This window comes from Dipteris shenzhenensis, chromosome 28, assembly GCF_047967505.1.
Source record: "Dipteris shenzhenensis isolate YYH24624 ecotype China chromosome 28, Dip_SZ_1.0, whole genome shotgun sequence".
NCBI classification, from domain to species: Eukaryota; Viridiplantae; Streptophyta; class Polypodiopsida; order Gleicheniales; family Dipteridaceae; genus Dipteris; species Dipteris shenzhenensis.
In genome coordinates, this window is record NC_141623.1 from 48,984,531 (window position 1) to 48,997,936 (window position 13,406).

General features: G+C 44.1%; 1 protein-coding gene across 1 annotated transcript in view; it reads left to right on the plus strand.

Annotated features, from left to right (window-relative positions):
• Nucleotides 1-12,512, plus strand: part of LOC147883663 (leucine aminopeptidase 1-like) — a 58,461-nt gene extending 45,949 nt beyond the window's left edge. The window contains exon 10 of the mRNA XM_087399310.1: nucleotides 11,663-12,512. Coding sequence (XP_087255436.1) covers nucleotides 11,663-11,791 — 129 coding nt within the window. The 3' untranslated portion in view covers nucleotides 11,792-12,512. The remainder of the gene's footprint in view (nucleotides 1-11,662) is intronic.
• The last annotated feature ends 894 nt before the right edge of the window (nucleotides 12,513-13,406 follow it).

Genomic DNA, 13,406 nt, shown 5'->3' on the forward strand with positions numbered 1-13,406 from the left:
AAAAAAACTGAAGTGCAAGTCAAAAAGGCATAGTGCTCTTCAACCAAGTTGGTTGCAACATCTCCTCCATCATGGCAATGTGGACCTGATGCATCTGATACAGCCATACCGGAGTCCCTTTTCTTTTCTTTGGCTATGCGCTTCTTGCACTCTCCAATATAATGACCTGGCTTTTTGCAGTAATGACAGATGCCCTTCTTTTTCTGCTTGTTTGTATCACCTTGTGCCTTATAAGAAGGCTGTCCAAAATCAGCTTTATGCTGATGTGTGGGCTGATGGGCATGTGGCTTATGCTGCCCTTTACCCTTGGGCTTGAACTTAGAGAGCATAGCATGCTTGCCAGCCCGGGTTGCCATATTTTTGCGTGTTTGTTCTTCCTACAACAGAAGTCCTACCAACTCGTGAAAGGAGAGAGGATTGCTGCCCCCCCTCAAAGACAAATTCAGCAAGGTGTGGAAACCAAGATAGGATTTAGGAAGAGAGTTCAGAGTGGTGGAGATCATCTCTGAATCGGGAATGACTTCATCAATGTTCAGCAATTGTTCCCTGAGATCTTGAAGCTTTGTGAGGTGAGAATTCATGGAATCTCCCTCCTCCATATGTGTATGGGAAAGTTCTCTCTTCGGAAAGGAAACTCTGGCATTGTTTCTTGCTGCAAGCATACTCTCCAGTATTACCCAAGCTGCCATGGATGTCTTGCATGACCGAATATGAGGTATAATGAACCTCTTGACAGAAAGAGAAATTACTGAAAGAGCTTGTGCATCTCTAGAGTCCCATCTTTTCTGCTCTGCTGTGGGAGCTCCTGGAGCGGCTGCTCCAATTACCTGTGCTGTATTTGTACCTCTACCCCTGCCTCCAGCTGGAGTAACAGGTATAGGTGTTGTATCTGGTCTTTCTTCATCTCCATTGACATAATCCCAAAGATTTCTGCCAACTAAGATATTGCGGACCATGAAACTCCACAAGGAGTAGTTGGTGCCATCCAACTTATCCTCCTGTGTGAGAACCCCGAACACCTCATTTGAGTTGTTATGTGCCATTTTTGCCAGACAAACTCAGAAATACAGCAAACTGAACAAGTAGAATCCCTTCCTGGGATGTAAGATGCACAAGTAAATTCTGCAAAGAAGAATATGCCCACAGTGACAAATACTGTCACAGCCTGTCAAAGGCTCAAAATGCACCACAATGCTTTGCTCAATGCCCAAAAATCTGCAAATAGGATATGCAAAAGGTGGCAAAAGTCTGCAATTTGACTCGTACTGAGTCCAAAACTGTCTGCAAACTTCCAAAATGCTCTTTTACCTGCAAAATTGCAACCCAAATGCAAAAGCCCCAATTTCTTGTGGGAAATTGCATACAAAAGAGGGAAAATGGTTTGAAAGCCCCAAATGTTGCATAAATTGCACTTTGCCTACAAAAGCCCCAAATTTCTGCAAGAAATTGCACTTGAAAGGGGCAAATCAACTAAAAGCCCCAAATTTCTGCAATTCTCTACAAAAAATGCAAAAGCTCCCAAAATGCAAACCAAACAATGGTTCTTTGCGCAAATGCTTATTAGAAAACACCTTCCACAGTCCACCTGCAAAGAAAAACTTTGCACAAAGTACGGGCTCCTCAGCTTGTAGGGAACTGATAGTACGGAACTGTCAGTACGAAATCCGTACAATGTACGGACTGTGTACAACGACTTGTATGAAGCTCTGTGTACGGACGAAATGTATGGATGTACGGCTCTTGGTGTACGGATGTACGGTTGCTGTTGCTGTTGCTGCTATACGGACGACCAACTGTACGGAGTACGGACGACAGTTGTACGGATGTACAACAGGTGTGTACGGAGTGCATGGAATCTGTATGACGACTGTACGGAAGGTGCGACGGTACGGATAGCAGGTGTACGGGGGCAGATGTACGGAATACTCCATACGACTTGTATGGACAGCAGTGCAAGAGCAGTGTACTGATGAGTACGGTAGAAATGATGCCTGTAGTACGTACATTGTACGGATGGTAAACTGTATGGGCGACGAGCTGTACGGACAATCGGCGTAGATCTGTACGGAACAAGTAGTGTGGTGCAGGTACAGTACGGATAGCAGGAGCGTGAGCTTCGTGAGTTGAAGCATGGGCTGTACAGCTGTAAGGGGCTGTAGAGCAGGGAGCTAGGCAGGAAGTTAGGAGCAGGAAGCTTGCGGGCTAGAACACAAAAGAGCAGGATCTTGTTGCTCTGATACCAAATGTTAGAAATCAAGAGAGTGAGAGAGCAGGAAGCAAGAGAGCTGAACGTAGTGTTTGCAATAGAAGAAGTGACTGTTACAAGAAGTGGGATGGGTTTTGTCTAAGTGACAAAACCTTATCCTTCACTAACCATAGTTAGTGAACTAACTGTGGTTAGGGGAGAAAACCTCTAAATGAGGGAAAAGTGCCCCTAACCTACTTATTACATTACATTGGTCGCTGCTGAATTATAATAATAATTCTAACAGATAATTAGTACCATCTAGTTTCCCAGACTCTCCAAAGTTAGGGATGGTGAAAGAAAGAACTACGTTGGGTGGGAGGAAGGGAGAGAAGGGGCTGAAGAGGCTTCTGCTTCTGAAATCACCATCTCTGCTGCTAAATCACATAGCAAAACCGAAAAGCAAACTCAACCCTCTGTAGACCAGAACTTTGTACGCCCCTGACTGAACTTGAGTCACCCTCCTTCTCGCAAGGGCACTGTCCTTCAGTCGTGAAATCGACTCCCAAGAGCCTATGAATCAGGGTCGTCCTTCAGCAAGGTCCCTGCCTTTAGGCTCCCACACTTGTGAGTCTCCTACTTGAGTCTCCTACCATGTTAGAAATCAACCAACAGAGGGTACACATAGCGGAAGACTGATAGAATAACCCCAAGAGCTCACATAGTGTGTGTGGGGAGTGGAATCACAAAATTCTTAAACTTATGTGCTTCAAATAGATGTGTAGACTCATCAATAGACAATGATCCAGCCAGATATAGAAGCTACCAAAAGAACACATATTTCCGTCCAAAACTATGGACACAATACAAAGAGAGATAGATCCAAAGTTCCACTAGAGTGTGGTCTTTTGATCTTACCACCACGTACTTCTACTATTTGCCAGATATCTCTAGAACTTGAGCCTGCGTGCTCCACCTCGAGCATATGTAGGCTCTCCGTCCTTTGACCTCAGCTCCTTGCTGCCCTAGAAGACAGCCAAGGTCCCAGCTGTCTGTGAGCTCAGTCTGCAGCTATCTTTGAACTCCTCTGCCTCTTGGATGTAGGCCTGAGGGAGTGTGCACTGGTGCTCCTGCTGCTCCCAAGTCTGCTGGCTGCTGGATGATGCTATGAGGCCCAAGCGCCTTGTTTTATAGGCCCCCAAGGGGCTCCAAAATGACCGAGTGGTCTGCCCCAAATTGGCCGATTCAGCCTGTCCCAACCGACCCCACAGCTCCCCATAAATGGGGCTGTGGGCTGCCTTTATGGGGCAGTGTGCTGGCCGACCAGCTTGCTTGGCCTCTATAAAGGGCAGGGTGCTGCCTACTTGCCTTTGCTGCACCACCTGGCCACTAGGATGTCCTTTACGCCTGCTCTCCTGCCAGCCCGTGGTCACGCCATTTGCAGGCCCTGTTGCAGGCCGTACACCTGCCCATAGATCCTGCCGTCTAGGTGCCTACTCCCTGAGATAACTCCGTCATCTAGTGCTGCTCCAGATCCGCCTCTTCCAGGCCAGGTCCATGCTGTGTATGCATTGCCATCTTCCTGTTCATAGGTCCCATCAGTTGCAGCCACCATGGCTCCTCCACAAGTTTTGTGAGATGCTGCCCATGTGGCACCCCCCTCTCTCTCTCTTCTTTGGGCACATGCCCTAGGTCTCCCTCCCCCATGCTCTCCTCATTTGGGGGCTTACAGATGGGGAGGTGACCTTTCCAACAACTTTAGCACCTGTCAAAGCAGCCATGCCCGACATTGAATGGAAGGTTGATGATGAGGGTGACGATGGAGCAACCAATATACGACACTCTAAGGGACATGCTATTATTGTTGGAATGGTCACCTCCCCATCTGTAAGCCCCCAAATGAGGAGTGCATGGGGGAGGGAGACCTAGGGCAGGATATGGGCAGAGAAGAGAGAGGGGGCTGCCACATGGGCAGCACCTCACAGAAACATACCGGGAGACAAGATGGCTGCATCAGATGGAGCTGATGGACAGAGCAGATGGCGATGCACTTTTGGCCTGGATCTGGCCTGGCAGAGGCAGATTTGGAGCAGCTCAGCACGACCATGCAAATGGTGTTTGATGAGCGTGATAATTTGCATGGGTCTTAAATTAAATAATTTTAAGTCATGTGCAAAGTGTCATAGCTATCAGAAAAATGCACATGCCCCATATGAAAGGAACCTGCATGGAGGGACTGTGGGAAGGTGTACGGCCTGCAACAAGGCCCTGGCAGAAGGTGCAGATATGTTTGGTCGGGCAGACCATGGGCTGGGTCCCTGCCTGGCAAAAGGGGGCTGCAATTGGGCAGTGTGCTGCCATTATATAGTACTGGGCTGGCTGGTCGGCTGGCTAACCAGGTTGGCCAGCACACAGCCCTAGAACAAGTGCCCACAGCCCAATAAATGGGGATGTGTGGGGTCGGTTGGAGGGCATGCTGAGTCGGCGAGCAAGGCAGCATGTCGGTGCAGATAGGGGGGCTACCAGCCCCTATAAAAGGGCCACTTTGGGGCCTCATACATCATCCAGCGGATCAGCAAGAGTTGGAGCAGAAAGGAGCAGCAGGAGTCCCTTCCTTGGGCCTAAATGCAGGAGGCAAAGGAAGATCAAAGGTGTAGCAGATTTAACGCTACACAGGGCTGAACCCTAGGCTGTTGCGCAGCAAGGTGCAGAGATCTTTGGATGCAGTCTATGTATGCTCGAGGTGGAGCAAGCGGGGCTCAGAGATCTAGAGGTATCCGGCAGATAGTGGAAGAACCTTTTTGGTAAGATCAGAGGACCACATTGTGGTTGGAACTCTAAATCTATCTATTGTATTGTGTCCATAGTTTTGGATGGAAATATATTCTTTTGGTTGATTCTAAATTTTGGCTTGGATCACTGTCTATTTGCTAGTCTGCATGACACATCTATGTGAAGCACATGAAGTTAAGAAGTTTGTGATTCCACCCACGCCACACACTGCGTGAGCTTTTGGGCTATACTATCAGTCTTCCGTTGTGCGTACCCTCTGTTGGTTGAATTCTAACAATTATTACACTTAGCTCATAAGATTTATGGATCAAACTTCTTCGACAATTTGCCAAGCTGAAATGGACCAAGGTATGGATAGCCAAGAATCTCACCTAAGCTTCTATAGAGAGAATTGCTTAAGCATTTCTGTTTAGGGATTTATTGATCCTCCAAGGTATACTCAGATTCACCTCCCCCATTCATTAAGGATCTCTATTGGGCAGTTCGAGTTTCATCACATTGACTCCGCATTGAGAGCGGCCGAGATCAGGAAGTACAGGGAGAGGCATATATGCACCTTGTGTGATCTACAAGAGATCGAGTTTGAGGAGCATTTCATCTTCAAGTGCCCGGTGTACCACAAGATTAGAGGCCGCTACTATTGTCTCTTCACAGATAGCTTCGGTTTACTCTCCCGCTTCCTTTCTTTTCAAACCAGAGATGCATGGGTGCCTTTATCCATGAGGCAGTTAGAGATCGAGAGTGCTTACTTAGATCACTGAGGTAGGGATGGGAGACACATGTAGACTCCTCTCGGAGTACGATTATAGAGTTTTTTCAGCTAGACCGCACATGCACTTGACATGGCCATGACGCAGAGCCAGCGACACGACATATCCGATAGGGTGGAGTCATAGATTACGCTTCGGGACATCCTTTCCATATTTAGGGTTGGAGCATGATTGATAGGGGTTACCGTGGCTCTTGTGAGACACAGAGCTGCAACCAGGAGACCACGCCAGACTGCATCCATAGATAATTGACAGCCTTCTATCTTTGACTTTATCCCACCACTGTCCCTCTAGCCATTGGATCCATGATGACCTTCCTTCTAGGGGGAGGCTTGCGTATCTGTTACATTGGACCAGACTTGACTTTGGATTTTGTTGATATACGATGATGATGATGCTAGTGATGTTAATGTTATAACTATGTAGTACTAAAATTCTTATGACTATATAGCATTTAGCATTTAGCATTTAGCACGGGTATTGATGCTCGTTTAGTAGCTCCACCCTTTTAGCTTGTTGTATCAGGTTTTTGGCAATCTCATAGACACGTTGGTCTTCTGAAGACTTTAATAAACTTTCTTTCCTTCTTTATTTGTTTCTTTGTTTGTTTTTTTCTCCTCCCCCCCTTTATCTCCTTTTGTTCTAGCTTATACAACCATCCAATCCAGCCTGTACAACAGTCGCACACATCCGCTCCTCAGTCCCACACAAATGTTGTACACCCTTTCGTACAGCATGTATGCCCCTTTCTTCTAGCCCTTACACCTGTCACTTCAATCCTTAAACAAGGCACACGAGGGGTCTGATTTTTTCGTTATTCACCCTAAGTTGGGCTGAACCCCTAGCCTATTTTTATACTATGGTCTACACCCACTGTTGGGCGCTGATGATGTCAGTGGGATGTCATAGTAGCTAGTCCCTGCTATGCGTGATGAAGTTCATGGTTTTCAATCTTATGAGTGACTATCGTGAGATTGAAACTGCACTATGTTGTGTTTTTAGAGGATGAGTTTGGGAATGTTCCTGGATTCATCTAGGTATATGAACCCCTAGCCTAACTCAGAGGAAAGCTCTAGTGAAGGGGATATGGAATTTCCCAAAATGAAGTAGTTTATTGATTTGACCCCAACAGACAAATATTCATATTGTGCCATTGTCTTGTTGGAAATATTGTAATATTTAAGGTAGTAACAAATGTATTAGTTAATTAAGAGTGCTAGGGGCACTTTTTCCTTGTAAGGTTTTCCTCCTAACCATAGTAGGTGGTTGAGATACTAGTTGTGTGAGTTTAACCCACCCTAGGCTCACCTAGGTTTTATTGTGTTGATAGCCTTCACGACCAATGCCTTGTCTGTATAGTTGGGGTTGCCCATATAGCTTGCATCATTGCTTGAAACCCATCCATACAGTCCGTCACTCATTCCTGCATCCGGCTACACAGTTGTACGGACGTCTCTAGAACCGTACGAAAGTTTTATCGAGTGTTCGTATAGCGGGTCTTGTTCTGCTACTTCAACCCTCTCTCTTCAAGTTCGTTTTTCCGTGTTTGCATGTTGCAATTGCAGATTTAGTCAACTCAGTTGACTTTGGGTCTATCAAACACATCAACATTTGGGGCTTTTGGGATATTGGCAGATTCCTATACATTTGTCCTCTCTTAATTCAATTGGTCATCTAAAAAATGTGGGGCTTTTCGTTGAAATTGGCACTTTTTGCCTAGTTTCTTGTTTTAAAAAAAAAAATTTTCTACCTCATTTTTATTCTCTTTCATTTTCTCTTTTATTGTATTTGTAGAATTTTGGACTTTAGATAAACAAAAATCTAAATTTGTACGATTGGATATATTCTAGTCTTAAAAAGGTATAGTTTCCTGCAATTTCAGTCCACATTGTTGTCTGAATCAGTTTTAGCCCTAATGTCCCCCAAATTTTTTGGGACACGTGGGGCTTTTGGCACTTTTATCGTGCATTTTCCCTTGTGCATTGGGGACTTCATTTTCATTGGGGCTTGGGAAGCAAGCAAGAAAGTCGAAATTTGCTTTGAGGCAGGTTTCCGAATCACAAAAAGATAGAGAGAGGCAAGTCTCAGGCAAGGAAAAGTGCCCAAGGCCGTTCTAACAAATTGCCTTGCTGATTTTTGACTACGAGAGCAGTCCATGGGTTGTTTGAGAGTTGCCAGAAGTTCCAAAACTGATTCGCCTATAGCCAGGGAGCCTCCAGAAGGATTCGCCTACAGCCAGGGAGCCTCCAGAAGAAATTGGCTATTGCCAGAAGCTCCAAAACTGATTCGCCTACAGCTAGAGAGCCTCCAGAAGGAATCGCCTACAGCCAAGAGCCTCTAGAACTGAATCGCCTTCAATCGGGGAGCTGCCAAGTTCAACCAGAAGCAGCCAGATTGACTTGCATTCTTGCTAGGAACCTTCGGATTGATTCGTTTTTATCTAGGGCTAGTTGTTGGGTCTGGTGTTGTGTGCTAGATCCAGACAGCAGAGAGTTGCTTCCAGAATTTTCTATCAAACAGTTTGCATGGAGAGTCGCCTTCTTCTCTCTGTCAGCTAGAGTATCCCCAGGAGGGCAGCCAAGGTTTGGCACTAGTGACAGCTTGTGAGCGCTGTGTGGCTGAGACGGGCTGCTAGTAATAGCTCTGGGCTGTGTGCAAACCTTGTGTGTCTGAGGGATTGTTGCTTAGACAGTCAGAAAGAGGGTGATTCTGCCTTGTAGGTGTTGATGGGACTTTGGAACCGTTCGCCATGGATTATGCACTGGATTTGGATGCCTTTTAAGCTAGGAATTGGCTGAGTTTGTGCCTGCCAGTGTTGAGATTCAGTCAGGCTGTGTTTGGACAGGTGCACGGGCATTTAGCCTTGCTGTAATTTTACCTACTGAATAAAGAAATATCGAAAGGGGTGCCAAGGTTTGGGGCCAATCAGGTGTCTGGTTTCTGAGCAGGAGCAATCTAGCTCCCTGTTGTGGGTTCTGTGTTCTCTTTGTGTTACCGAAATTAATTTTTAAGTGGCTGAAAGATTGAAGAAGGGATGCTATCTCACAAAAGTCAAGGACTATAGAGAGCAGCTCATAAATGTTCACGAGATTGTGCCAGATTCTCAAGTTGTGCCCACTCCTGATTCTCATCAGGGCTTCAATACGACATTGAGGTTAGTGGCCATGGGCAACCCCAACCACTACACCTTTGATCAGCTTGTCACCTTGCTCTTGGAGGAGGATTAGAGCCGTACAAACAGGGCTTACCTCCATCAATGCAGATCAAGCCTTTGCCACGGATCACAAAGGCAAAGGCAAGGGGGGGCAAGAATTTCACAAGCTCAAATCTACTCTTGGTACCTCTTCTTCTTCTAGATAGGGTGATGGCAAGAAGAAAAAGAGATGCAACTATTGCAAGGAGTTCGAACATGACATTTTAGATTGTCAAAGTCGGAGAAAAAGTAGAACGGCAAGGGCTGCAGGGGACCACAGCCATGAACCAGAAAATATGGCTCATGATGAGTGGGCATTTGTTGTTACATGCCACTACAATCCATCTACACATGATGCAGCTTTATCAGTGTCGATTCGATGTCCGATTGGTATTTTGTATACAGGTGCTTCCAAGCGCATCACCTCCTCAAAAATCTATTTCAGTCCTTAGAAGATGACCTCAAGGGGGTGTAGTCACATGTGCCAATAATGCATCTTGTCCCCTGGGAGGGATTGGTCAAGTGGAAGTCACTTCAATTTCAGGAGATGTAGTCACTCTTTTGGAAGTCCTGTATGCTCTAGGTATAAAGAAGAATCTGATTTCTATCTCAGCCATTTCTACAAATGGCTTCAGACCCATTTTTAATGGTTAACATTGTGCCGTATATGACTACCGCATGTTAACAACAGAGTTCTTATTAGAACACTTTTCCAAGGGCTGTGTTACCCCGTAACTTCGGGAGAAGGGGTGCTCATCTTGATGCTTATGACAAAGGGGCTGTTATAGAGGCAAATGTAGCAGTTGCATTTGTAGTTTGTAATACACACCTATGGCATGAGAGATTGGGACTCGACTATTGCATCCTAAGCTCGTAGTGGTTGACCTTCCAGAAACATATGGGTCTGTGAGGGCTGCTTGTTGGGCAAAGTGCTGCAGCCAACAAAAATGCATTCAATGGCTTATCATCCAGCTTGCTTCTCAACTAACTGGGCTATGTGCATAGGCTACAGTGCAACACCATGAGGTAGCCCACCTTGGAATTTTGTTGTATGAAGCCTCAAAGGGAGTCGTAGTTTTCAAAGCCTTGGTGGGGCATCTATCCAAAACATGTGTTTGCACACATTATTGCCACTCCAACCAAAATCGTTGTGGTAACCTGATCACTCATCTGGCATCTCCATCCAATACTAGTTCTTTTCTCAACAACACCATTTTGTCGAGGTCTATAAGGGGTTGTACACATGCATAATCCCTCTTTTCTTAAAGAACTCTTTTGAAGGCACATCTCCCTCCCCCCGCCTCCCCACCCCCCTCTGTCTGGTCATCTTATTCTCAGCCATAGCAACAAACTGCTTGAAGCATTGAAAGACATTATAGTTTTCTTTCAAAGGATACACCCATGAAAATCTAGAAAAATCAACTTTGAAGGTATCAAAATATAGATGCTGCTCGAAGATGGTGTCCTAGTGGGACCACACACATCACTGTGTATGAGCTGCAATTTTCGCTCAGGTCTAACAGATTCATCTATAGGAAAGGCATTCCTGTGCATTTTTTCCTATATGCACCCTTCCCACACGTCTAGGGGGAGTCTCTAAAGAAGGCATATCATGTACCATCCCATGTCTCTGCAACAACTACAAACGGCCATAGTTCACATGGCCAAGTCTTGCATGCTATTATTTAGCATTTTTCATTTCACTGTGGCCACACATGCATTAAACAGATTCTGGTCATGTTTGTCAGCTAGTACCCGTGTGACTATTTGATAGTCTCTTTCTCCATCCCTAGCAATGCACTTATCATCTTCCAAAATGATAGGCAATCCTCTTTTCCCAAAAGAGGACACAGAAAGTAAATATTTATTCATTTGGAAGGCATAAACCAGTCCCATCAAATCATAACAAAGAAACCCTCCCGACTTCTTTCATGGGATATGAAGAATTGTTGGCACAAGACCCTCTTTTGCCAAACAGGAGCAGGCTGCAAATCTGCAAATAAATGCTTCTTGGAAGTAATGTGCTTGGAAGCACTACTATCAAAGTACCACTAAGTTTCCTTCAAACCATAGAAAGCTGAGTTGATCCTTAAGTTTGTTAAAATAAAAAAGACGTTAGGATAGAGCTGTTATTTTGAAGGACGAATGAATCTATATCAACGTACAAGTAAAGATTAGTTTTCGATTTTATTAACCCTAGCTAATCTAGATTGTCAAATGTCACAATGTGTACAGTTTAGATTATATTGCTTATTTATTTATTAAGCTGAGCGGTTTTCTTTCAGGTCACATTTTACAATGTGGGAGAACTGTCCAGTTACTCCTTGTTCTTATGTTCTCTTATTGTAAGAAATTGAAATGTTGCCTGGATATTCATACCCATTGGCTTTGATCCTCTTATGAAACTGAGCTACTATGTTTCTAGTAGTACATGCACAAGCTCAGGAAATTTTGTACTTTGATTTTTCTGCTTGTTGTTTCATTGTCATCTTTTGTTTAGAGGCAATCTGCCTACTTAGAAATGTTTTCTTGCCCTGATCGTCCTTTTGGCTACTTGTTGAAGCATTTGTTGATGACAAAGGAGGATGTTAATTGTTGGTCCTTGCAATTGATAGTTGCAATGTTCTAAAGCTAGGACTCAGGTATTGATATATGGGCTGTATGTGATGAAGTTGGAACTTATTACTAATATGGTCGTTCATTTCACTGTGTATTTGGCAGTTTGTGGACGAGAATATACAGTGGGCTCACCTTGACATAGCTGGGCCTGTTTGGAGTGAGAAAAAGAAGGGAGCAACTGGGTTTGCTGTTAGCACACTTGTTGAATGGGTCTTGAAACATGCATCATAATGGGTTAAAATAGACCTTTACTCATTTGGGCCTGGCGTAGATCCGAATATACCTTGTTGGGGTTTTCCTGCCCATTAATTGTCAGTCTTGCTCATGGCCGAAACGTTATCCTATGATAATAAATTTTATTCTTCCATAAGCATAGCTCCACTAGTGATTTCTTATAGAAGGTCCTTTTCACTTGTGATTGACGATTAAAAAGTATTGTTTGAATACGAAAAGCACTTCTTTTAGTTGAAAGAGGGTGACAAAGTTTCATGAAGGTGATTGGGTGATTTTGGAGTTCAATAAAGGCAAGATATCATTATTTAACGAAGATGCTTTGCAGTATTATGATGCAATGCAGATTATGGACAAGGTCAATAAAGTTTCTTTCTGTTTGCATCTACCTCACATGGGATCGCCCATGACACCTTTTGTATTACTCTTTTGAAGCGTTCCCAAGATGTGAACGTCTTTTACTGAGTTGGAGTAGCCCAAATATACTGATAAACGTTTAAGCAGCAGAGAGTGTTATTTATTCAAACATCTTCAAGATTAACCTACCACTGGTGCCAATAATTGTGCCAATGGGTGGATAAGACTTACATATTTTAAGTACTGTATATTATCACCTCATCATGTTTTATGAAGAGGCTTCATGGTTGAGTGCTTCCGATCAGTTGTCTCATTCTGTTGAGGACATCTGTTTCAGTTAAGAACATGTCACAAGTGTTACGTTCCGACAGTCCTAGTCGAGTATTGCAATTTCATATGAGAGCTCTACTTCCTAGATTTAATCTTGCTATGTTCATGCTTTTTGGAATGAAATTTTGCATCCTGACATTTCTTCTTGGTTTTCCATATTGTGGTTTTCTTCAAGTCGGTGAATCTAGGAGGGAAGCATGATTAGATACAATCTACATCTCCCAAAGTTTATTAGGACAGACTATTGCCCACAAATGTACTGTCCTATCCTTTTTAACCCTCTGTGACCATGTTGGAAAGCTAATACTAGTACAGGTTGTCGACACTTGAGTTCATATCTAGATATGATTTTGGCAAAAGTGCAACCTCTTCATTTTGTAAGATGGATGGTTGGATTGTGTTCCATCCTTCAATGATGCATGCCTCTACTAATTTGTCTATCTTTGGTGATGCATGTAGATATGTATCTTCTGTGCTTTTGATCTCTTGGGTTTGATTTTTTTCATGTGTTGAAAGCATTCCATTTGTGTGGCTAGGATGCATTGGAGATCTTGATGTTGCGCAACATTTGCAAATGATAACTCCATCCCTGACGTGTGTCCCATTTTTATGGATATAGAATCACCCTTGTAGGCTTTGCACTCTGTCGTTGAGGTAATCATAATTTTTTAAGCACATTGCATGGTCTATCAATAGTTGCAAGTGTTGTTGGGATGGGGAATTCTTCACATTCTTGATACATATTTTGGGAATCCATGCCCACCTTAATCTTTTGTCCAACTGTTGATGTCTATTGGGTACAAAGCGGTGCACATCTTTCTTTGTATCCAGATAGGTCTTCTCCTTGGTTGTTTGGATTGTTGCTAAAGGACGAGTGCCTTTTCTATTGATGGTTCCATGTTGACGTTTTGGTGGGTATTCATTTGAT